The sequence below is a fragment of the Grampus griseus genome (genome assembly GCF_964374135.1).
Source record: "Grampus griseus genome assembly, chromosome: 1".
NCBI lineage: Eukaryota > Metazoa > Chordata > Mammalia > Artiodactyla > Delphinidae > Grampus > Grampus griseus.
Window position 1 is genome coordinate 55,740,935 of NC_139017.1, and position 27,406 is coordinate 55,768,340.

General features: G+C 38.0%; 1 protein-coding gene across 1 annotated transcript in view; it reads left to right on the forward strand.

The window, feature by feature from the left end:
* The first annotated feature begins 1,320 nt into the window (after positions 1-1,320).
* The window catches only part of KLHL20 (kelch like family member 20), a 77,551-nt gene continuing 51,465 nt past the window's right edge, over positions 1,321-27,406 (forward strand). The window contains exons 1-3 of the mRNA XM_082669919.1: positions 1,321-1,438; positions 2,360-2,423; positions 16,100-16,673. Of these exons, the coding sequence (XP_082526045.1) occupies positions 2,401-2,423; positions 16,100-16,673 (597 nt within the window). The 5' untranslated portion in view covers positions 1,321-1,438; positions 2,360-2,400. The remainder of the gene's footprint in view (positions 1,439-2,359; positions 2,424-16,099; positions 16,674-27,406) is intronic.

Here is a 27,406-nt window from a genome sequence, read left to right on the forward strand (position 1 = left end):
ATCCTACCCCACAGTCCCCATTAGATTTCCTCTGATTTCTCATTAGTCGGTATTGGTTATTTGCATGGAGATGGTTGAGACCAATTACTCATAATGAAAAAGTTGTTCGAAAGTCAACCATCATAACCACATAAATGATCGCTAGAGCTTCAGGATGGTGTCTATCTTGTTCACGACTGTATTTCCAAAGCCTAGCATGGTACTTGGCATGCAATAAGTGCTCAGTTGAGTCCATTTAAAGAAAGAGGAGAGAAAACTGACATTTGTTGAATGCCTACTAAGTGCCAGACACACATGATCTTCATTATAATTGACTTCTCTCAACAATTGTATAAAAAGAGTATTATTTCCCTTTTATACAAAAGAAACTAATGCCTAAGAGATTAAGAAATTTGACCAAGGTCACAAATCTGGTGAATCACAGGACTAGGATTTGAAACTATCGGTGTCTGGATCTAAAGACCATGCATTTCCTACTACAAGCTAATTAACAAAATGCATTCTTTCCCTTTCAGACACAACTGCAAAAACCTGTGTAGATTCCATGTGAAGAACAGATAAAGAAAATCTGGTTACGTTCATGCTCAGCCTATAATAGTTATCAGGAAACCAGCAACAGTCTTTCACTGATATTACTGAAATTGTATCCCCCACCCTATCACTTGTTTGTTTTCTAAACATATAGTGAAAATTAGGTGGCTGTGTGCTATGGGAAAATCAGGCAAAGGACAAACTGACAAAGATTTTTTTTTTTCTCAGTAATACTAAAGTGAGTTCAGAGAAGTGTTTGGTGAAGTGTCTCTTGTAGAATACTAAGTGAAAGGGAAGCTGACATAGCCTTAAAATCCTGAGTAAAACCCTGGTGTCTTGAAAGCTAAACAGGGAAATCTGGAGCCTAATAGATATATGGGGCCTAATAGATATATATCGACTGCATGTACGCATGTGTCAATCATTCAATCCACAATAAGGGAAAAGATTGCGCCAACAGGAAACGCACCAGCTACAAATAAATCAAAATTCCTGGCTTTCCGTGACTCCTCCCATCTTTCTATTGGCTTCTGATGGGGAGAAGAAAGAAGCCTTCAGTATTTAAATATTGCCAGTTCAGCGGTGAACTAGCACAGTGGTCACCGTGGGGATACAAGGAACTGGTAACGAGGACTGGCAGTCTTTGAAGGGACCTAAGCCCCCAACAAAGGGCGCATCTACTTCCTTATCTGCGCCGGAACCTCTTGGCAGAGTACGTGGGTTCCAGAGGGAACGATTTAGAAACAGGACTACTTCCTGCTGCTGAAGTGGGGCGGGGAGTGTGGGGGAAATAAGCTCGAGGAGCGGCATCCTCCTTGCGCTACCCGAGGCAGAGAAGAGACCAGAGAGGAGGCGGCGGGCGGAGGAGGCAGAGGAGCCTACTGCAGAGAAGAAAGTGTCGGAGCCGGTAGGTTAGGAGCCTTAGAGCAGGGGACAGTGGACAGCACCCAGGACTCGCTTTGCAAATCTGTGGTCCCAAGTTGCCGAGCTGCCCATTGGGTAGGGGCCGTGCGTCTCCCGCCGCCTGTCAGTCGGCACCAGGAAGGGACTGTTGGGGGACTGGGGCTGGGCCTTGCGGGGCACCAGACTGCGCTCGAGCTGGCTGACAGCCCTACCCCGGAGCCAGGGGAGCCGCTGGGCCGTTCTGCCTGAGGGCGTGGGGTTCCGCACCCTGGACAACTTCCCTAGACAGGGGTTGGAATTTGTGGGGAAGGAAGTGGATATCGTGAGTCCCACTTAACCCTCGGGACCTAGCGAAATCTTGCCAAGTGGGTGGTGGACATTGTTTCGGGAATTGAGGGAAGGGCTTGTAAAGAGAATGTTAGTCTGGAGCCATAGTTTCTCTACCCTGTTCTATCTGCCCGGGCTATCGAAAGTGGAGTTGTTTGTACTTAAAGGCAAGTGACTACTCCTACTCCTGTCCCTTCGGGACAACTCAACAGCTTTCAGATCCGTTGTTAAACCAGCGTGTTCCCTATCCGATCTATCATGTTAGTACTGCTATGGGTATCTGGTGAATACTCTGTAGATATACTTGATAGGTCAAAGTTAAATGTCTCCAAAGCACTTTTTGAAGAGAGACAAGACTAACCTAGCAGTCGGGACTATTTAGCGCACTTACCCTCACATTCACATAGAATCTTTTTAGCATTCAGAGTAAAGATGGTCATCTTAAAGGTACTAGGTAAGGGTTATGATTGTGCATCTGCAAAAGGCCTGTCGTATAATAGGATATAAAGTTCTTTATCACTGAACGAAATTATTGTATAGAGATTGTTATCGGAAAGATCAGAAATAGTTTTTAAGTACTGCTTTTCTATTGTCTTAGGTTCGGCTTTAGAGTGTGGTGAAGGGTACTTTTCATGTTGCATGGAAGGAAAGCCAATGCGCAGGTAGGCATTTAGGAAGAAAACCTTCGGTTTCACTAAATGCAATTCACATAATAGTCCAGGGCTTCATTTAAAAAAAATTTTAAACGTTTTACCAAATTCTGCTTGTAACTAATGATTCTTGTTCTAAAATAAATCAAAAGTAGTATCAGGAATTAATAGCTTTTTAAATAGAGTAAGATATAAAACTTAAATTGCTAAAGAGTGCTGTGAGTTTTATGTAGTTAACACTTCAGTTTTCCTTTTTGCATGGTAATTTTTTGTGGTAATCACTAAGTGTACTGTGATACTGTATGGGTTTATTATAGTCTTCAACCATAGAATGTAGAGGGTTCTGTTGCCACATAAGACTAATGATTGCTTATAATACGCTGTACTGAATGTCTAATTATGGTTTTGGTTATTTCATTGATGTTCATTAATACATTTGTTCTATTAATTAAAATAGCTGCATTGCAGGGAAGTTTGGTCGAGGACTAAAAAAGATATTGGACATAACTTAGTCCATAGAAAAATAGAACAGTGTGTGGGAAAACATAGACAATTCTCCTAACCCTAGAATTTAGAAATTTGGTAATGCTTTTTCTCAATCTGTTCCAACAAATAGGACTCAAATCCTTATTGAAAATCAGCCCACTTCTGTTTCTTCATTTGTAAAACTCATTTTACATTTATTGAACTGTATTTAATCATTTTTGTTTAACATCAAAGATAAATAGCTCTGGTAGACCCTTTTAAGAGAAGAAGCATTTTGTGATGGGGGTATGACTTAGAACCAGGAGGAAGAACCAGAATATAAATGTTTTTTCCAAATCAGTTATTGATTTTTTTGATTGCCCTTGACCTGTTCACCTTCTTTGTGCCCCAGTTTACTTCTGTAATGTATCTGACCAGGATATTGGGAATTAATGAATGCTTGCAAGTGCTTTGAGATCGCCAGATGAAAAGATGTTATGGATATAACAAATACCATTATCTTATTTGTGTCTGACTCTAAAGTAGGAATAATATTTGACTGAAAGTACATGAAGAAATTAACAACACATATATTAAATGCTTCATCACTTCAACTTCTAACATGATTGCCAGAACCACTGATTGCTTCTCATCCTCAGCTGCCATAAATGTCATATCTTATGTAATTGTTTAATATGAGCTTATTATTTTTCAAAAAGAGAAGGCACAGCATGAGAATGTTTTTGGTTTATCAGTAATTTCTGTATAAAATATTTGCTTAATCACTCATACCTACCCTTTTTTTTTTCTTGCTTTTTTTATATAATATTGCCAGTTGTTTAAACATATTGGAGAATTCTGATGCCATTAATTGTTAAGTTACAGTTCTTTTTTCATCACCATCACTTGGCCAGAGCCTGGCCTACCACTGCTCTCTGGTTTTACTTTTACCTGCTACCTATATTAAGTCTTGGTCACACCCTTTCCTTATTGGGCTGTCATTCTTGCTGCTGCAACCCAGAAAGCAGTCTCTGGAAAGTAATGTTGGGTTTATACCTACCAGCTATTGGAGAAGCTTTGAATGAGAAATAACTGTTTATACTGAGATTATTTGAATACATGTTTGTTCTCACTACTAGAGTGTGAGCCCTTTGAGTGTCATATGTCTTCTGTATCTTTGTATCCCTAGCACCTAATGATCACTGAATAATCGTTTGAATGACTGAACAGCTGAACCGTATCTACAGACTTTTCCCATGAGGGGGGAAAAACTATGAACAAGAAAAGATTGAAAATTGCTGTTAGGGTATTCCAGTGCTTAATCATAAAGCTTTATGAAACTGATTGGCATTTTATTAGTAAAGCTTCATTGCATTCATTTATTTAACTACCTATTATGGGTAAATGCTACAAAATTTAAAAGCTAAGATATTCAATGAAAAGTAAGTCTCCCAATGCTGACCCTAGCTCCCAATTTTCCTCTCCAGAGGAACCACCTGAAAGCAGTTTCTTATGCATTTTTCAGTATTGTAATGCATATACAAGCATATATAGAATATCTCCCCTTTTTAAAAAACACTAATGTTTACACATCATGCGCAGTCTTCTGTATCTTTCTTTTTTCACTTCACACATTATCTTGTAGATATGACAAATACATAGACCCACCTTATTCTTTTTAATAGTTACATAGTATTTTATTATCTGTAAGTACCATAGTTAACCAGTCCCTTTGAGAGACGTTTATTTCAAACGGTTTGCTGTTACAACCAATTCTGCAGTGAATATCCTTGTATGTGGCTTTTGCCCAGTTGTGTAAGTATAGGATAAATTCTTAGATGTAAAATTGCCCAAAGAGTATGTGCATTTCAAGATTTTGGTTAATATTAACATATTCCTCTCCTTAGAGATTATACCAGTCTGAAGTCTCACCAACAGTGTGCCCGTCTCCCAAGATACTATTTTTTAATCATTGATTTAATTTAGAGATACTAAAACATTTTGCAATGTAATTCTTCCATCTTTTCTTAAATATACAAATAGGAAACTGAGCCTGATTTTATTAGGAATTGGTTTATTCACTCACCAAACATTTATATAGTACTTGTTCTATGCCTGTATACTGTACGTATACAGATGAAGTGATGGAAAGACATGTAAACAGGTACCATAATACGACATGAACAGGACTTTATTTTTTTTGGCTGCGTTGGGTCTTTGTTGCTGCACATGGGCTTTCTCTAGTTGCGGCAAGCGGGGGCTACTCTTCATTGTGGTGCGCGGGCTTCTCATTGCGGTGGCTTCTCTTGTTGCGGAGCACAGGGTGTAGGCGAGTGGGCTTCAGTAGTTGTGGTGCATGGGCTCAGTAGTTGTGGCTTGCGGGCTGTAGAGCACAGGCTCACTAGTGTGGCACACGGGCTTAGTTGCTCCGCAGCATGTGGGATCTTCCCAGACCAGGAGATTGAAACCGTGTCCTCTGCATTGGCAGGCGGGTTCTTAACCACTGCGCCACCAGGGAAGTCCCATGAACAGCATTTTAGTAGAGATGTAAGCCTGTGCTCTGTGGAGATGAGGAAAGCTCACCTTCACAGAGGTGGTGATATTTGAGCTGCATCTTTTAGAAAGAATAAGAATTTGCTTTAAAGAATGTGCTTTAAGGGATAAGAATTAAAGAAGGGAGATAATAAAGACACCATAAACAGTAGGAACAGCTGTGCCAAAAACAAAAACGAAAACACAAAAAGACACCAAGACCTGGAAGTGTTTAACATGTATGGAATGGTAAGTATATCTGGAGTGTAGAGTATATGAGGGAGGAAGAAGGGGAAACAAGGGGGGAAAATCATGGAAAATGAGGCTATAACCATGGGAAAGAGTTCAACTTTACCCTTTAGGTATTTAAGAGCCAATGGATGTTGTTATACAAATCAGATTTGGTTTTGGGGCTGATATTTAAGAAGATAGGATGTAGACCAGAAAGAGGGAAAAAATAATGGCAAAAAATACTAATTTAAAGGAGTTGTAGTAGTTTAGATGAAAGCTGATGAGGCCCTGAAGTAGATCAATGGCAGTGGGGATTGAGAGAAGAGGATGGAATTAAGAATTTAATAGTAAAATCAAAAGGATTTGGTGAATATAGTGTGAGGAAAAGGTAACGATATAAATGACTCCAAAGATCTTAGCTTGGGAAACTAGGTGCTGCCATAATGAGATCAAAAATACAGGAAGAGGGGCTTCCCTGGTGGTGCAGTGATTGAGGGTCCGCCTGCCGATGCAGGGGACGCGGGTTCATGCCCCAGTCATGGAGGATCCCAAATGCTGCGGAGCGGCTGGGCCCGTAGGCCATGGCCGCTGGGCCTGCGCGTCCGGAGCCTGTGTTCCGCAACGGGAGAGGCCACAACAGTGAGAGGCCCACGTACCGCAAAAAAAAAAACCCCAAAAAACGGGAAGAGGAACAGGTTTTACTAAGCCAAGAATAGATTCTCTTTTGTATTCTTTAAGATTATTATGTCTAGGAAACAGCCAGGTAGAGATAGCCATCATGTAATTGGACTATGGATCTGGGGCAGAAGAATGGTTTGGGCTGGAGAGAAAAAAAAAATTGTGAGTCATCAGTATGCAGAAGATTCTTGAAGTTGTAGGTGTGAATGAGGGTAGAACAGAAAAGGAAGATGCCAAAAGCAAAATCCTAGGGAGTACCAGGGGTGTTTAAGGTGGGGCCTAAGATGAAAACCCATTGAAGATTCATAAATGGGTAAGAAGCTTTAGGTTCTTTGGGTTTTGTTTTATTTAATTGTGTCTAGAGATTTTTTTGATAACGTTCACTCATGGTGAAGATCACAGATGAGCTCCTTGAGTTCAACATCAAAAGACAAATCCCATTCAGATCTCTTGTCTTTAGAATTTCCAGTTTATTCTACTTAGTCTAAAATGTATGCTTTAAAATAGTAGTATAAGGAGACTTCCCTAGTGGCGCAGTGGTTAAGAATCCACGTGCCAATGCAGGGGACATGGGTTCGATTCCTGGTCTGGGAAGATCTTACATGCCGCGGAGCAGCTAAGCCTGTGTGCCACAACTACTGAGCCCACATGCTGCAACTACTGAAGCCTGTGTGCCTAGAGCCCGTGCTCTGCAACAAGAGAAGCCACCGCAATGGGAAGCCCACACACCGCAACTAGAGAAAGCCCATGCGCAGCAATGAAGACCCAACTCAGCCAAAATATAAATTAATTTAAAAAAATAATAATATAAGATACACCTGCTTGATTTGGCTCTTTCTTGGTGTGCCATGCCAAGTTGGCTTACTCAACACCTCTCCTTTCTTTCCTCCTTCTACTATATAGACACAAGAAAAAAATATTATACTTGATATGTTTAATATTCTTTGCATTTGGGGTTGGCTGTGTAACACAGTGCTGCCAATGAAATGTCAGTGGAAGTTGCTGAGAGGTATCCTAGGAAGACTTGCTTTCCTGACATAAAGGGAGACCAGCTTGTTTGCATGGCCAATTGCCCTTTCTCCATCTTACCTTAATTGCTGGGCCAAGGCACCCAATGCTGACCCTCATTTCGTCCAATAAACAGTGATGCCTTAAGGCTGAAGTATTCATGACCTACTTTCAGATTAAGGAATTAACTGCCTGGCTTTCTGGTGTGGTAGGGAATGTACTGCCTAGTGGATGCTCTTCTAATAAGCCTCACTGGCACTTTGAGATGTTATTTCTGTTTTAAGGATTTGTATGCTCAAATCTCTAGCTCTCCCTATTCGTGTGTGCTTAGGACTTTAAATGAGGGTCAACTCAGCTGAATCTTTTAAGAGCAGGCTGTTAATTTCCAAATTAAAACAAATGTTTGAAGTATAAAGGGAGAGATGCTCATTTGGTAGATAAGGAGCACAATTCCAATCTAAGGAAAGATTCTGCAGGTCTTTGGACTAAGAGATAAAACTTGATTATAAATGCTTTAGAAGGCTATGTTTTTCTAAACTTTTTATTGTGTTTGATTTCAAATTATCATAGCCACTTATAGAACATGATTCTTTCCTCAATTAAGACTATTACTTTTGAAGTAGATCTGAGGAACGAGTGCCATGATAGCTGTGAAATTTAACTTGACTCAAATATTTGGGGTATGTGGAAATGCTGTTATTAAATGTACTTAGGGAGGTACTAAAGTTGTAGCATTCCTTTAGCAAACATGAAGAATATTTAAGATATTTTATTTGTTCTTTGGTTTATGTTTCCTACATGCACATGACTTGATTCTTCTATCTTTGGAGATATCAGTATTCATGGGAATGACCCATGCATTTATCTAGCCTGCATTTCCTTGACCTCCTAAATTCTTGGGACTTTCACCTTCACTCACTTCAAAAATTCATTCCTACTATCACTCAGAAAATCTCTCTCTGAAATCGTTTTAAGTCCCGATACCTTGTTTTCTGACCATAACCTCTTGAATGCCCATTCCAGCTGTTCTTTGACCTAATCATAATCAACACACTTTTGTCTCTTGTGTTTTTACAGTTTACTCCTGCAACCACTTTAACCATTTTCTAGCCACCACTCACTGAACTCCCGAGTTTGTCCGTGGCATTTACCCATTCTAGATTAAGGCAGGCATTTATATTCTGTAATTTGGGCTGTTGATTACTGCTGGATAAAACCAGCCACAGGGAATTCATGCTACTGTATTCAGAGTCTTTAATATCATTTGGGCCAACAGTGTCATCCAACAGTATTTCTATGAGTCCCTAATCAATGCTTACTCATTCCCCACAGTAGCTATTTCACATCCTTACCCATTCTTCTCATAATCCTCTTAACACTCCTTTCAGTGGCAGCAAGTGACCTGCTCCCCCAAATCCCAGCTTCACAGAAAAAAGAGGCCATCAGGTATGAACTTCCTCAAGCTCCTGACACCTCCTTACCGAAAAATAAATGTGTCTGTTTCCACACTATGTTTCCTCCCACGCCGTTACTCTGACCTCTTATGGTGAGGCCCTCTCCCTTTTGTCTAAGATCCATTCTTCTGTATTTTGTTTCTAAATACCCCCACTTTTCAAGAATTTTGCTCCATCATTTATTCTCTCCCTCTTTACATATATTTTAAAACTTCTCCCTCCTTCCGGTTCTTTGCATCAATATATAATCATTTTCCAGTTATTACTCTCTTTAAACAGACATAGTAGTTTATGTCTCTTTTCACAGCCAAGCTTCTTTCTAGAAATACTGCATACTCTCTCTCTCTTCACCTTCATTGACCACTGCCATTGAATATCTCAGGATTTTACTGAAAGTTTAGGGATAATGAAGGAGACCATAAAGGTTTGGCCATTCATTTTTTTCTCACTGGCTGTTTCTCTCCTTAAATCACAACCTGCCACCACCAGTTTTAATCAGTCTCTGTTTTTTTTCCTTTCTAATTCTCTTTCTCGCCCTAAAACTTTCTCCCTTTGAAATTACTGTTACTTTATTATACTGAGTAGTTTAGTTCTCTTTGTTACAATCTTGCTGCCTCTGGAACAGAGGTTAAAAAACAAAATCCTCGTATATCTTATAGGTGGTTCATATAAGTGCATGGCATAGTTTCACATAAGAGAGAGTGGTGGGGTCTGTGGTGAACTAAGATTCCAAGCCCTCCTAATGATATTCAAATTCAATTTAAATTTCAAAACAAACCAAAAAATACTGCAGACGAAGTACATCTAATGGTCTTTATCATCCCAAGGGGCCCTCACCTTGCGTTTTATAATTAAAAGGCCCAAATAGATGTTTTCTTAAAAGCACCATCTGTCTCTGAAATAAACATTGCCCTTTCCCACAGAATGTGAAAGAATAATAGAAAAAATTTTAATAGCAGCTTTTTCCTTCCAATTATATGTACAAATTCAAATGTAGTAATTAGTTTTTTGTTTTTTGTTTTTTTTTTTTTTGGCTATGTTGGGTCTTCGTTGTGGCACGCCGGCTTCTCTCTAGTTGTGGCATGCAGGTTTTCTCTCTACTTGTGGTGTGCGTGCTCCAGGGCATGTGGGCTCTGTAGGTTGCAGCCCCCAGCCTCTCTTGTTGAGGCGTGAGAGCTCAGTAGTTGTGGCGCGCGGGCTTAGTTGCGCTGCGGCATGTGGAATCTTTTTCCCTGACCAGGGATCGAACCTGGGTCCCTTGCATTGGAAGGCAGATTCTTTACCACTGGACCAACTGTAGGGAAGTCCCTACAGTTTCTTAAAATGATTTCATACATAATGTCTGATTTTTTTAGATTTATTGACATTTTGGTAAATGTGAATCCTTCTTGTTTTATTTCATTTTGTATGTTTGACAAGACTTCGCTCTTACTTTTTTTCTTTCCTTTATAGCTACATTTTGAGTCATTACTTTCTCCATGTTGTTATTTCCTTTCAACTTAGGTCAACATAGTCTCTTTGTAAAAACCAACAGTTTCTGCTAATAAAGAAATTTTATTTATTAGTCAAATTTATTAGCCAGTTATTAGTCAAACTTTAATTTGTGTTAAAATAACCTGCTTGCTAAATGCAGACTCTGTAACTACACCCCCAGAGATATTGATTCTCTAGCCCCCCTTAAGAATCTGCGCTTTTACCAAGCACCCCCGCATAGCTGGTGTTAGAGAAACAGTATTTTAAAACTTAATGTAACAGCCTAACAGGAATTGGGCAATCAGCCATGAAGAAAGAGTATCTAGTCTTCTAACAACATTTTTACTTCATTTGAAAGAAAAGGCACAAATTCAAACCATAATTCTAAATCTATCAGTACCATATTTAGAAAATCTGATAATAATGGAGCAAGAACCTCTATATACAGGAATAGTTGGCCAGTCAAAGCAAGGGCAATTTTTTCTGTATTAATGTTGTTTAGAACATGTGGCTAATTTTACTGTTTCACATTTTTTTGTGTGTGTGTGGTACGCGGGCCTCTCACTGTTGTGGCCTCTCCCGTTGCGGAGCACAGGCTCCGGACACGCAGGCTCAGCAGCCATGGCTCACGGGCCTAGCCGCTCCGCGGCATGTGGGATCTTCCCGGACCGGGGCACGAACCCGTATCTCCTGCATCGGCAGGCAGACTCTCAACCACTGCACCACCAGGGAAGCCCTGTTTCACATTTTAACTACTGTGTTTTTGGTATCAGAAAGTTTGGGGCTGAAAGTAACAAAGTTTCTTGACTCAAACTGGCTTAATCGATATGGACATCTTTTATTTACATAACGAGAAGGCCATAGGTAGTATGAGCTCCAGGGCTGGTCGATGCATAGCCTGATAGTACCTCCTTCGACCCAAGTTCTCTCTGCGTCTCCAGTGTAGCCTCTTCACTATCAGCTTCATCCTGACCTAAAATTGCAAGAGAATTTGGGATTCATCCTTAAAGCTGGGGACATGGTCAGCTTCCCCTGAAGTACATGGCTGGTAGAACGAAATAAGATTTTGTTAAGGTTTGAGAGAGTTGATGGTAAAATATGCCATTAATAGACTTTATCTTGAAGTTATGTTTTTCATAAGCACTTAATGAATACAAAATCTGCTAAACTGGCAGATTTTACACCCTTTTGGTTTTAGAAAGACTGATTCTTTCCTAGAATTGGCAGTCCTTCCCCCCTCTTTTTTTTTAACATCTTTATTGGAGTATAATTGCTTTACAATGGTGTGTTAGTTTCTGCTTTATAACAAAGTGAATCAGCTATACATATACATATATCCCCATATCTCCTCCCTCTTGGTGCTGGGAAAACTGGACAGCTACATGTAAAAGAATGAAATTAGAACACTCCCTAACACCATACACAAAAATAAACTCCAAATGGATTAAAGACCTAAATGTAAGGCCAGACACTATAAAACTCTTAGAGGAAAACATAGGCAGAACACTCTAGGACATAAATCACAGCAAGATCCTTGTTGACCCACCTCCTAGAGAAATGGAAATAAAAACAAAAATAAACAAATGGGACCTAATGAAACTTAAAAGCTTTTGCATAGCAAAGGAAAATGTAAACAAGATGAAAAGACAACCCTCAGAATGGGAGAAAATATTTGCAAATGAAGCAATTGGCAGTCCTTTTGTGGGAGAAGGCAAAAGCTCTATTTGGTCTCCTTAGTTTGTTAACTGTGGATAGAGTCCAGAATAATCCTTCCACTTAGCTCCTTCAGCCTTAAAACATATGTAAATTAGTCTTGAAAATTAAGTTAATAAAAATGTTATTTGAGTTCAATTTCTTTATGTATATATTATATTTTATATATATATATATATATATATTTTTTTTTGTAATGTCATTAGTTCACTATTGGGATAGAAAAGCAAATAATTTGAGACCCTCTGGTTTCTCCAGATGAATTTTCACTTGGACAATCAGGCTTGCTCCCCCAAGCCTTTAATTAAAAGCTTTCCTAATCAAAAAAAACAAAAACAAGAAAGCAAATGAACTTATTTACAAAATAGAAATTGACTCACAAACATAGAAAACAAACTTACAGTTACCAAAGCAGATAGTGGGGGGGGCGGTATAAATTAGGAGTTTAAGATTAACATATACACAGTATAAAATAGATGAACAATAAGGACATACTGTATAGCACAGGGATATATAGTCAATATCTTATAATAACCTATAATGGGAAATAATCTGAAAAAGAACATATATATATATATATATGTATACATATATGTATGTATAACTGAATCACTTTGCTCTGCACCTGAAACTAACAACATTGTAAATTAACCATACTTCAATTTTTAAAAAGTGGTTAAAAAAAATAGCTTTCCTAGGGCTCTTTCCTCTTGCTGGGGAGCAGTTCACACTTTAGTTTACCACCCCACCCCTCAAATCATTAGAGTACTTAATCCATCAGACTCCAAACAAAGAATTTGTGAATATAGATGTGACAAGGTATGAACACAACCTATTTCTGGGACACTTATTGTAACTTCCCCTCAAAGATGCCCAGAAAAATATATGGGGATGTACGGGGCGGGGTGGGGGGGGGAGGTAGAAAAAACGAACCATTTCTGCCAGTAGAACCCTTTGGATGTGATGAGACTGTTGGAGGATGTGGGCTTAGATTTTTTGAAAGTAAACATTTACAAAAACAAATAGCAGAACCACAGAAGAAATAACTTAATGTATAGAATTAAATATAACATCTAGAATTAAATTGCTAGAAATAAATACAACTTCTCAGAAGATTTAAAATGAGGCACCCCTTATCGTCTCAGTGATCCTTGTTCTTGCTCCTTCTCATTCTCCTAAAAGAGCAGCATAGTCCAGCCATGTGGCAGCATGCTTGCCTTTTCTCCCTTCTAAGAACAACAACCACGTAAACCAGATTGCCAGGATCATTTCCGCCTCAAATGCTCCATCTAGTTGACCAAAACAGTTCAGGATAAAGCACTGACTTTGGAGTCAGAGGACCTACATTCAGACAAATCCCAACACTGTCATTTTCCTTGTGAGGTAAGTGTAATTATCCCCACAATTACAAATGATGAACTTGAGGATCAGAGACGTTAAGTAATTTGCCCAAGATTATACCTAATAAATGATGCAGCTAAGGTTTGAATCTATGTTTGCCTGGCTACAAACTGGGCATTCTTTCAAGAGAACCAGACAAGAAAGTTTGGAGGGTATAGTTTATTTTGGCAGGAAGAAAAGCTGAATTTATTTGACAGCTATTTAATGAGCACTGGATCCACATGTTGAAGGATAGCATTGAGTAAAAGAGAACAGAGGCCTTGTTTTTATGGAGCTTATGTTCTGGTTGGGAGAGAAAGCCAATACATTATATCAGGAGGTAATTATTCAAGAAGAAAAATTAAGCACAGTAAAGGGTATAGGGTAGTAGAAGAAAGAGATGCTGTTTCGTATAAGGTGGTCTGATAAGTTGACATTTGAACAGAGATCTGAAAGAAATAAGGGAATGAGCTCTGCAGATATTTGGGGAAGAACCTTTCAGGAAGGAGGATTAAGGCTCTGAAGCAAGAGAGGCCTTGGCGTGTCCCAGAAATAGCAAGGAAGTCTGTGTGACTAGAGAACCATGAGTGAGGGGAAAGTGGGAGACGAATTCAGAGAGTTAGCCAGGGGAGGAGTCATATAGAAGTTCGTAAACTCTATAGGCTTTGTTTTTTGCTACTGATATGAGTGTTTAAAGGATTTTGAGCAGAGGAAAGGTATAGTCTGACTTTTCTAAAGGATCAGTTTGGTTGTTTAGAGAAGAGAATATAAATCAGCAAAGGTGGAAGCAAGCAGACCACTTATGAGGCTATTATCATATAAAGAAGTGTGAGGATAGCCTGAATTAGGGTGGGACTAGTGGAAAGGTAGAGAAATGGTTGGATTCTAGGTATTATTTGGAGGTAGAATGACAGAATTTGCTGATGGATTGTGTTTGAGGGTATGTGGAAGGGAAGGGGCTCCAAGATTTTTGGCCTGGGACGTCCCTAGTGGCACAGTGGTTAAGAATCTGCCTGTCAATGCAGGGGACACAGGTTCGAGCCCTGGTCCAGGAAGATCCCACATGCTGCGGAGCAACTAAGCCTGCAAACCACAACTACTGAGACCGCGTGCCACAACTACTGAAGCCCGCGTGCCTAGAGCCTGTGCTCCACAACAAAGAGTAGCCCCCGCTCGACACAACTAGTGAAAGCCTATGTGCTTTAGCCATTCACATATGGGTGATGGGAACCATGAGATTAAATGCACTTCCCCAAGAATGTGTATAGAGAGCAGAGAAAACAGAACTTTTGAGAATGACCACATTTATGAGAATTCCTTCCAAGTTTGCAAACCAGACAGTTGATAAGAATAGAGAAATTGTCAATTATTGAAAGTCAGAATCTATACAATCTAATACAATCATAAGTGTTTTTATTTGCATACTGTTTTTTTTAAAAAAGTAGATATGTAGAAATTAGCTTTCATATTGTACTTAGGTGAAATAAAAAATTGTTTATGTCTGAGTTCAACAGTACCATCTTTGTGTACATAATTAAGGTCACAACAAAAACTCTTTAATTTCAACATACAATGTCAGTATTATAATGGAAATTTTTAAATGGTCTTGTCTTTAATGGTGTACCACTGTTAACCACGTGATGTATTATTTCAGCATCTACTACAAACAAGAGACCATTAAGTACTGTGGCTGAAAGCTTTTTTGCTTGTTTACATGGGTGGTAACAATTATCCTTTAACTCAGTTTTGCTCAGTTTTATGTTTCAGTTTTAAATTGTCAAGCATAAACAGTGCTGTTTCTACCAGATGTCAGGAATTATGAACAGTTTGTACTATAGAATACAGTTACCTGTAGGCTGAGGCCAAGCGTAGAAATATTGAATGTATAAGTACTTGGGAAAAACAGGTTGCTGCTGAAGAAAGGAAGAGCTAAGTGTAGTTTCTTCTTCCTAAAATGTCCTTTTATATTCTCCTCTCCTTCCCAGGGGATTCTGTCAACACTCTAGTGTTTTATTATACTGTAGGTCTTGTCAGTGCTACAGCTTTAGGGGTAGTAAACTGATACTGTCTCTTGCAGGCCAGTATTAGACTATCTCAGTACAGTCATAGATGATTAGTTTCTGAGACTCACATGAGTCAGAAGACTGCTTAGTAAGTAGAGAATCAGAAACAGAAGTATAACGATCTGAACCATGTGTGTAGGATACTTCACCTAAGCTCTGGAAAAATGCAATGTAATATTCCTACTTCACACACAAAAAAATACATACCCTTGTAATAACCTGATAGCTTCTGCCAGGTCTATGTTCCAGTATAAACAAATAACTATAGATTTTGCCTTTCTGAACCACATTTTTTATCCTGGTTGCCCCCTTTCTGGCTATTCATGTGTCTCTCACTCCTTCTAGATAATTAGGTTCCCTGATTACCTCTTTATATTTCTTTGAATTTTCCTCAGTCCATAGCAAAATGCTCTGTAAAATATAAGAACTAGTAAATATTTGTTAAAAGCATAGTTATCATCTTAACTGAGGGGCATAGATTCTCTTTTTTCTCCATGTTGATAGATACAGTGTGATGATTATGAAAATCCAAATATCTTAGTTCTAATTATTTGTCAATAATTTAAGTTTGTGGCATTTACCTAGTAAGTTAGCACCTGAATTTCTACATACAATATACATGTGAAATGCAGGAATTAGCTTCTAAAAATATTGCCATCTTCTCTTCTCTCTACCACCCCCATCTCTGTAGGTGTACCAACATTCGACCAGGAGAGACTGGAATGGATGTAACAAGCCGCTGCACCCTTGGAGACCCCAACAAACTGCCAGAAGGGGTTCCCCAACCTGCCCGTATGCCCTATATCTCAGACAAGCACCCTCGACAAACCTTGGAGGTGATTAACCTTCTGAGAAAGCACCGGGAGCTGTGTGATGTGGTGCTAGTTGTGGGCGCTAAGAAGATATATGCCCATCGAGTCATTTTGTCAGCCTGTAGTCCCTACTTCCGAGCTATGTTTACAGGAGAATTGGCAGAGAGCCGTCAGACGGAAGTTGTGATCCGAGACATAGATGAGAGGGCTATGGAACTACTGATAGACTTTGCATATACCTCCCAGATAACTGTGGAAGAGGGCAATGTTCAGACCCTTCTGCCAGCTGCTTGCCTCCTTCAGCTGGCAGAAATACAGGAAGCCTGTTGTGAATTCTTAAAGAGACAATTAGATCCTTCTAACTGCCTGGGCATTCGGGCTTTTGCTGACACACATTCATGTCGTGAGTTGCTAAGGATAGCAGACAAGTTCACGCAACATAACTTTCAAGAGGTGAGTTGTACTTGGTGGTTTGATGCATTCACAATGTATTTGTCAGGAGAACAATATGGGTTCACCATTCTGCTAACACATACCTGTTTAGGTATTTACTGCTAATTCTAACTCATAATATCAAAGAAATGTTATAAATTCTAAGCCTGGTTTTTATTTTATAGGACAATTTTGTGTTCTTTTAGCAAAAACTAAAGTTTTCAGGGATTGATTTCCCTAGACATATTCATAAAAGGCTAATTTATAAGCCAGAATACAGTTTATTACTGATAGGATAGTTGGTATTGGTCGTTTTTATAAAGCACTTCCTTCCTGATTATATGATTGTTCAGCAGAATAAACTGTAGATCAGAGATTGTTTGAACTAATAATCAGAAAAATGAAATTGGATGTTATTAGAAGGATTTTTTTATTAAACCTGTTATTTTTCATTTATTCATTCATTTAATAAGTATTTGTAAAGCTACTATACTTCAGCCACTGTGCTTGGGAACAGAGGCTACAGTAATGAACAAGATGCCTAGAGTGTCTGTTCTAGTGGAAATTATAATCTAGCAGGGAAGATAGACATTGAATTCATAATTACATAAATAAATAATTACAGTTAATGGGTGCTACAGAGAAGAAGCCCTGGATGATTTAACAGTGTATTACAGAGAGATTTAACTTTGGTTCTGGAACACTTCATACAAAATTCTGAAACATGAAGAAGCATAACAAGTTCAAGGAACTGAAAGAAACCCAGTGAGATCCAGAGGGCAAAAGGGAGGATGTAACATAATGATTTTATAGAAAGAATAGAGCCAGATCACAATGGAGCTAATAGACCATGTTAAGAATTTGAAATTTAATCTTAAGACCAATAGAAAACCATTAAAAGGGCTTCCCTGGTGGTGCAGTGGTTAAGAATCCACCTGCCAATGCAGGAGACATAGGTTCGAGCCCTGGTCTGGGAAGATCCCACATGCTGTGGAGCAACTAAGCCTGTGTGCCACAACTACTGAGCCTGTGCTCTAGAGCCCTGAGCCACAACTGCTGAAGCCTGCACGCCTAGAGCCCACTCTCTGCAACAAGAGAAGCCACAGCAGTGAGAAACCTGAACACCACATGAAGAGTAACCCCTGCTCACCACAACTAGAGAAAGCCCACGCACAGCAATGAAGACCCAACATAGCCAAAAATAAATAAATAAATAAATTTATTTTAAAAAAGAAAACCATTAAAGGGTTTTAAGCAAAGGAAAGACATGGTTCATTTTATTCTTTAATACCACTCTTCTGTCCAACAGGATAACTTCCAATGGATCAAAGGTTTAAAAAATACAAAGTGAAACCATGAAAATAGTAGCAGATGACATGAAGCAATTCCTTTATAATCTTGAAATGAAGAAGGCCTTTCTAATTGACTAACCCAGAAAGCATAGAAGAAAATATTGATAGATTTGACTATATAAAAATTAAAAATTTCTGCATGGTAAAACAAAACAATATCAAGACAAAAATCAAAGACAAACTGGGGGAAAATATTTTCAATTCATATTACAGATGATATATCCTTAATACATCAAGAGCTCCTATTGGTCAATAACCTAGACCAGTGACCTAACAGAAAAATGGGCAGTAAACAAGAAGTTCAGATTGCCCTTAAACATGAAAATGTGCTCAAGTTTGTTCTTAATAACTTAAAAACGAATTAAAACTATACCAAAGTACTATTTTTTATGTATCAGATTACAAATTTGTAATCTATCAGATTGCAAGTATCCAGAAGTTTGATTACACACCCTGTTGACAAGACCATGGAGAAATAGCTACACTGCTAGTGTAAGTATAAATTGATATAACCCCTCTGGAAGGAAACTGGGCAGGATATCAAAATTACACACTTTTTGTTCACACTCTTTGACTCGGCAATCTCATTTCTGGGAATCTGTACTAGAAATGAAATGGACAGGGGAACAGTTTGAGGAGGTAAAATCATGGGTTCCATTTTAGATATATTCAGTTTGAGATGCCTGTGAGATAGCTAAATAGAGATACTGAGCAGCTCACTGTTTATATGCATCTGTATCTTAGAAAAGAAGTTAGGCTGAGATTAAAATTTAGGAGTCATCAACATAGTAATGAAGTCATAATAATTAAACTATGGCCTAACCCTTTTTAGGCAGGATATAACCCTGAAGCCATAAAAGAAAATTGATATATTTGATTGTATATAAATTTAAAACTTTTTAATATTTTATATAAATATAAAACTTTTTTACAAAAAGCACCATAAACAAGGTAAAAAAAATCAATGCCAATGAGATCACATAGTAGGTAGAGAGAAGAGAAGAGCCCTAAAATTTTTCCAAATATTGAAGGATAATTAGCAAAAAAGCAACTGACAAAGGAAGCTGGGAATAACTAGCGTAGAGAAAGGAGGAAAACCAGCAACGTGGGGGTCATGAAATGCAAAGGAAGGGATTGGTTAAGGAGGATACACACACACACACACACACACACAAACACATACACACACACATACATATAGTTGGCCTTCCATATTTGCTGGTTCTGCATTCACAGATTCAACCAACTGTGGATCAAAAATATGAAAAATTCCATAAAATTCCCGAAGATAATGTTTGAATTTGTCAGGTGCTGGCAACTATTTACATAACATTTATATTGTATTAGGTATTATAAGTTAATCTAGAGATGATTTAAAGTATATGGGAGGATTTTGTAGATTATGCAAATACTGTGCCATTTTATATGAGTCTTGAGCATCCATGAATTTTGGTATCCTGGGGGCACAGGGGAGTGGGGTAGAGGGCAATCCTGGAACCAATCCTCCTCAGATACCAACGGATAACTATTTATGCTGGAACAGCCAGGTAGTTTCCAAAATTTAATATTAGAATCATTGGCTTTAAGAAATACTACAACAATACAAACAGTTTGGAACTAAAGAAGGAACAGATCAGTGGCACTGAGAAGGGTCCAGAAGTAGATGTTGCAAGTCAGTGGAGGAAAGTAAAATTGTTTACTATGTGTCTTTAGTAAAACTGGTGATTTGGGGAAAAAATAAACTCTTTAAACAGATGGAATTCCCAACTGATAAATAAATTAAACCTAAAAAATTAAATTCTAAAAGTACTAGAAGAAAGCATTAGTAGGCTGGGGGTAAAAATGGCCGTTTTAAGCAGGATATAACCCAGAAGCCATATAGAAAGATTGATAAATTTCATTGCATAAAAATTAAATATTGTTCAAAAAAGTACCATAAACTAAATTAAGTAATGCCAAACTCAGAAAACCTATTTTGCGCATATGTGTCAGAAAAAACACTAATTCCCATAAGACTCATACAAATTCAATGAGAAAAACCATAAAAAATACATTAGAAAAATAGGCAAAGGATATGAATAAGCGATGTGTAAAAAAGATATTCAGGTATAAAATAAACATATGAAAGGATACTCACCATTACACATAACTAAAGAAACATACATCAAAACATTTCTTAACCTATCAGATTGGAAAGATAATTTTTAAACTTTATTTGAAAAAATTCAAATGTATAAAAAATTGTAGGAAAAAGAAAACTTTCATGTTCTCTTTACCAAGATTCACCAGTTATTAACATTTTGCCACATTTTCTTTATCACTTTGTCCTTATTATATAAATATTTTTCGTTCAACAATTTGAGAGTATACTGCATACATCATATTCCTTTACTCCTGAATGCTTCAATGTGTATAATCCCTTATTGGTCATATCATTTGCAAATATTTTCTCCCATTCAGTATGTTGTCTTTTTGTTTTGTTGATGGTTTCCTTTGCCATGCAAAGGCTTTTAAGTGTAATTAGGTCCCATGTGTTTATTTTTGCTTTTATTTCCTTTACTTTAGGAGACGCATGCAAAACAATATTGCTGCGATTGTGTCAAAGAGTGTTCTGCCTGTGTTTTCCTCTAGGAGTTTCATAGTATCTGGTCTTACATTTAGGTCTTTAATCATTTTGAGGGGTTTTTAAAAATTTTTTTTCAAAAGCAGCCAGTTTAATTCATAGTAGTATTCATAGAACTTTTGTGGGGGACGTTGTTTATTTTTTAAATTTTTATTGAAATATAGTTGACTTACAATGTTGTGTTTCAGATGTACAGTAAAATGATTCAGTTATTCTTTTTTACATTCTCTTCCATTGTAAGTTATTACAAGATATTGAGTATAGTTTCCTGTGCTAGACAGTAGGTCCTTGTTGGTTATCTATTTTATATATAGTAGTATGTATATTTGAATCCCAAACTCCTAATTCTTTTGAGTTTGTTTTTCTATATGGTGTTAGAGAATGTTCTAATTCTCTTTTATGTAGCTGTCCAGTCTTCCCAGCACCACTTATTGAAGAGACTGTCTTTTCTCCATTGTATATTCTTGCCTCCTTTGTTGTAGATTAATTGACTATAAGGGCGTGGGTTTATATCTGGCCTTTCTGTCCTGTCCCATTGATATATGTGTCTGTTTTTGTGCAAGTATCATACTGTTTTGATTACTGTAGCTCTGTAGGATAATCTGAAGTTAGGGAGCATGATTCCTCCAGCTCTGTTCTTTTTTCTCCAGATTGTTTTGGCTATTCGGGGTCTTTTGTGTTCCCATACAAATTTTTTAATTATTTGTTCTAGTTCTGTGAAAAATGCCATTGGTCATTTGATAGGGGTCGCATTGACTCTGTAGATTACCTTGGGTAGTGCGGTAATTTTAACAATATTGATTCTTCCAGTCCAAGAACACAGTATATCTTTCCATCTGTTCGTGTTGTGTTCAGTTTCTTTCATCAGCGTCTTACAGTTTTCAGAGTACAGGTCTTTTGCCTTCTCAGGTAGGTTTATTACTAGGTATTTTATTCTTTTCAATGTGATGATAAATGGGATTGTTTCCTTAATTCCTCCTTCTGATACTTCATATTAGTGGACAGAAATGCAACAGATTTTTGTATATTAATTTTGTACCTGCAACTTTACCAAATTCTTTGATGAGTTCTAGTAGTTTTCTGGAGGCATTTTTAGGATTTTCTATGTATAGTATCGTGTCATCTGCAAACAATGACAGTTTTACTTCTTCTTTTCCAATTTGGGTTCCATTTATTTCTTTTTCTTCTCCGATTTCTGTGGCAAGGACTTCCAAAACTATGTTGAATAAAAGTGGTGAGAGACTTGGTGGCACAGTGGTTAAGAATCTGCCTGCCACTGCAGGGGACACGGTTTGATCCCTGGCCCAGGAAGATCCCACATGCCACAGAGCAACTAAGCCCACTACTAAGCAACTAAGTTGCACCACAACTACTGAGCCTGCGCTCTAGAGCCCATGTGCCACAACTACTGAAGCCCGCGTGCCTACAGCCCATGCTCCGCAACAAGAGAAGGCACTGCAATGAGAAGCCTGTGCACCGCAATGAAGAGTAGCTGCTGCTCGCCACAACTAGAGAAAAGCCCATGCAGCAATGAAGACCCAACGCAGCCAAAAAAAAAAAATTAAAAAAAAAAGTGGTGAGAGAGGGCATCCTTGTCTTGTTCCTGATTTTAGAGGAAACACTTTCAGCTTTTCACCATTGAGGGTGTTGTTAGCTGTGGGTTTCTCATATATGTAGTCTTTATTATACTGACGTATGTTCCCTCTATGCCCACTTTCTGGAGAGTTTTTATTTTATCATAAATCGATGTTGAATTTTATCAAAAGCTTTTTCTGCATCTTTTGAGATGATCGTATGGCTTTTATTCTTCAGTTTGTTAACATGGTGTATCACATTAATTTGCACATATTTAAAAATCCTTGCATCCCTAGGATAAATCTCACTTGATCATGGTGTATGATCGTTTTAATGTACTGTTGGATTCAGTTCGCTAGTATTATTTTGTTGAGGATTTTTGCATCTGTGTTCATCAGTGATATTGGCCTGTAATTTTCTTTTTGTGTGTGATATCTTTGTCTGGTTTTGGTGTCAGGCATCAGCCATCAGGTATGATGGCTTCATAGAAGAGTTTAGAAGTGTTCTTTCCTCTGCAATTTTTTGGAATAGGATAGGTGTTAAGTCATCTCTAAATGTTTGGTAGAATTCACCTGTGAAGCTCTTTGGTCCTGGACTTTTGTTTGTTGGGAGTTTTAAAATTACTAATTCAATTTCAGTACTGTTTCAATTTCTGTTTCTTCCTGGTTCAGTCTTGGGAGATTGTACCTTACTAAGAATTTGTCCATTTCTTCTAGGTTGTGCATTTTATTGGCACAGAGTCGTTCATAGTGGTCTCCATGATCCTTTGTATTTCTGTGGTGTCAGCTGTAACTTCTCCTTTTTCATTTCTGATTTTATTGACTTGGGCCCTCTCCCTTTTTTTCTTATTCTCTCTCTCTTTTTTAATTGAAGTGTAGTTGATTAACAATGTTGTATTAGTTTCTGGTGTACAGCAAAGTGATTCAGTCTATGTATATATCAATTTTATATATCTGTATATTCAGTTCTTTATGAATTTCCCTTTCATTTTGGTTATTACAAGATACTGAATATAGTTCCCTGTGCTATACCATAGCACCTTGTTGTTTATCTAGTTTATATATAGTAGGGTATATCTGTTAATCCCAAACTCCTAATTTATCCCTTCCCCATCCTTTCCACTTTGGTAACCATAAATTTGTTTCCTATGTCTGTGAGTCTGTTTCTGTTTTGTAAATAAGTTCATTTGTATCATTTTTTTAGATTCCACATATAAGTGATATCATATAATATTTGTCTTTGTCTGGCTTACTTCACTTAGTATGATAATCTCTAGATGCACCCATGTTACTGCAAATGGCATTATTTCGTTCGTTTTTATGGCTGAGTAATATTCCATTATATATAATGGAATATATATAATATAGGGTATACATACATATTATATATATACACCACATCTTCTTTATCCATTCATCTGTTGATGGACACTTAGGTTGCTTCCATGTCTTGGCTATTGTAAATAGTGCAGCTCTGAACATAGGGGTGCATGTGTCTTTTTGAATTAGAGTTTCTGTCTTTTCTGGATATATGCCCAGGAGTAGGATTGCTGGATCGTATGGTAACTCTATTTTTAGTTTATTAAGGAACCTCCATACTCTCCATAGTGGCTGCATCAGTTTACATTCCCACCAACAATGTAGGAGGGTTCCCTTTTCTCCACATCCTCTCCAGCATTTATTATTTGTAGACCTTTTAATGATGGCCATTCTGACCATTGTTATGATACCTCATTGTAGTTTTGGTTTGCATTTCTCATTAGCAGTGTGGATATCTTTTCATGTGCCTGTTGGCCATCTGTATGTCTTTGTTGGAGAAATATTTATTTAGGTCTTTGGCCTACTTTTTTTTTTTTTTCTTTTTGCGGTACACGGGCCTCTCACTGCTGTGGCCTCTCCCGTTGCGAAGCACAGGCTCCGATGCGCAGGCTCAGCGGCCATGGCTCAGGGCCCAGCTGCCCCGCGGCATGTGGGATCTTCCTGGACCGGGGCACGAACCCGTGTCCCCTGCATCAGCAGGCGGACTCTCAACCACTGTGCCACCAGGGAAGCCCTGCCTACATTTTGATCGGGTTGTTTGTTTTTTTGATATTGACCTGTATGAGCCGTTTGTATATTTTGGAAATTAAGCCCTTGCCAGTTGCATCATTTGCAAATATTTTCTCCCATTCTGTAGGTTGTCTTTCTGTTTTGTTTATGGTCTCCTTTGCTGTGCAAAAGCTTGGAAGTTTGATTAGGTCAAATTTGTTTATTTTTGTTTTTATTTCTATTGCCTTGGGAGACTGACCTAAAAAAATATTTGTACGATTTATATCAGAGAGTGTTTTGCCTATAATCTCTTCTAGGAGTTTTATGGTGTCATGTCTTATGTTTAAGTCTTTAAGCCATTTTGAATTTATTTTTGTGTATGGTGTGAGGGTGTGTTCTAACTTCACTGATTTACTTGTGGGTGTCCAACTTTTCCAACACCACTTGCTGAAGAGACTCTTTTTCCCATTGTATATTTTTGCCTCCTTTGTCGAAGATTAATTGACCATAGCTGTGCGGGTTTATTTCTAGACCCTCTGTTCTGTTCCATTCTGTTCCATATGTCTGTTTTTGTGCCAATACCAATATAGTTTTGGTATATTGTTATATATATTGGTATATATAGTTTTGGTATATTGGTATATATACCAATGTAGTTTTTCTGAAGTCTGGGAGGGTTATGCCTCCAACTTTGCTCTTTTCCTCAGGATTGCTTTGGCAGTTCTAGATCCTCTGTACTTCCTTATATTTATATATTTTATGATTATTTTTTCTAGTTTTGTGGAAAATGCCATTGGTATTTTGATAGGGATCACATTAAAGCTGCAGCTTCCATTGGGTAGTATGGCCATTTTAACAATATTAATTCTTCCAAGAGCATGGGATATCTTTCCATTTCTTTGAACCATCTTCAGTTTCCTTTATTAATGTTTTATACTTCTCAGCATGTAAGTCTTTCACCTCGTTGGTCAGGTTTATTTCTAAATATTTTATTATTTTTTTGATGTTATTTTCAAAGGGATTTTTTTAAACTTTTTTTTCTGATATTTCATTGTTAGTATAAAGAAATGCAAGATTTCTGTATGTTAATCCTGTATCCTGCTACCTTGCTGAATTCGTTTATCAGTTCTAGTAGTTTTTGTGTGGAGTCTTTAGGTTTTTGTATATATAGTATCATGTCATCTGCATATAATGACAATTTTACCTCTTCCCTTCTGATTTGGATACCTTTTATTTCTTTTTCTTGTCTGGTTGCTGTGGCTACGACTTCCAATACTATGTTGAATAAAAGTGGCAAGAGTGGGCATCCTTATCTTGTTCCAGATTTTAGCAGGAAGGCTTTCAGCTTTTCAGTGTTGAGAATTATGTTGGCTGTGAGTTTTTCATAAATAGCTTTTATTATGCTGAGATATGTTCCCTCTGCACTCACTTTGGTGAGAGTTTTTATCATGAATGGGCGTTGAATTTTGTCAAATAGTTTTTCTGCATCTACTGAGATGATCATGTGGTTTTCGTCTTTTGTTGATCTGGTGTATCACATTGATTGATTTGCTGAACCACTCTTATGACCCTGGGATGAATCTAACTTCATCATGATGTATGACCCTTTTTATGTGTTGTTGGATTTGGTTTGCTAATGTTTTGTTGAAGATTTTGGCATCTATATTCGTCAAAGATACTGGCCTGTAATTTTCTTTTTTGGTAGTGTCTTTGTCTAGTTTTGGTATAAAGGTGATGACAGCTTCATAGAATGACTTTGGGAATGTTCTGTCCCCCTTAATCTTCTGGAAGAGTTTAAGAAGGATTGTTATAAGTTCTTTTTATGTTTGGTAGAATTCCCCAGAGAAGCCATCCAGTCCTGGACTTTTGTCTGCAGGGAATTTTTGGTTTGGGGCTTTTTTTTCCTTTTGTTTTGTTTTTAAATTACAGCTTCTATTTAAATTCCAGTGATTGGTCTGTTCAAATCATCTATTTCTTCTTTTTTTTAATTAATTAATTAATTAATTTCTTTTTGGCTGCATTGGGTCTTTGTTGCTGCACACGGGCTTCTCATTGCAGTGGCTTCTCTTGTTGCAGAGCACAAGCTCTAGGCGCACGGGCTTCAGTAGTTGTGGCACATGGGCTCAGTAGTTGTGGCTTGTGGGCTCTAGAGCGCAGGCTCAGTAGTTGTGGTGCACGGGCTTAGTTGCTCTGCAGCATGTGGGATCTTTCCGGACCAGGGCTCGAACCCGTGTCCCCTGCATTGGCAGGCTGATTCTTAACCACTGCACTACCAGGGAAGCCACATCTATTTCTTTTTGATTCAGTTTTGGTGGGCTGTATGTTTCTAGAAAGTTGTCCATTTCCTCTAGGTTGCCCAATTTGTTGGCATATAATTGTTCATATTTTTTCTTATGATTTTTTGTATTTCTGCAACGTCAGTTGTTATTTTTCCCTTTCATTTCTTATTTTGTTCATTTAGGACCTCTTTCTTTTCTTCTTGGTGAGCCTGGCCAGAGGTTTATTGATTTTGTTTATCCTTTCAAAAAACCAGCTTTTAGTTTTATTCGTTTTTTCTGTTGTTTTTTTTAAATCTCTCTTTTATTTATTTCCTCTCTGATCTTTATTGTTTCCTTCCTTCAGCTGACTTTAGGTTTTGCTTGTTCTTCTTTTCTAATTCTTTTAGGTGGTAGGTTAGGTTTTTTATTTGAGATTTTTCTTATTTTTGAGGAAGGCCTGTATTGCTATGAACTTCCCTCTTAGGACTGCTTTTGCTGCCTCCATAGATTTTGTATGGTTGTGTTTTCATTGTCATTTGTGTCAAGATATTTTTTAATTTCCTTTTTTATTTCATTGTTGACTCATTGGTTTTTTAGTAGCATGTTTTTTTGTCTCCATATAATCTTTTTTTTTTTTTCAGTTCTCATTCTGTGGTTGATTTATAGCTTCATACTGTGTGGTCAGAAAAGAGCCTTGAAATAATTTCTATACTCTTAAATTTGTTAAGAGTTGTTTTGGGGCTTACCTGGTGGCGCAGTGGTTGAGAGTCCGCCTGCCAATGCAGGGGACACGGGTTCGTGCCCCAGTCTGGGAAGATCCCACATGCCGTGGAGCGCCTGGGCCCGTGAGCCATGGCCACTGAACCTGTGCATCCGGAGCCTGTGCTCCACAACAGGTGAGGCCACAACAGTGAGAGGC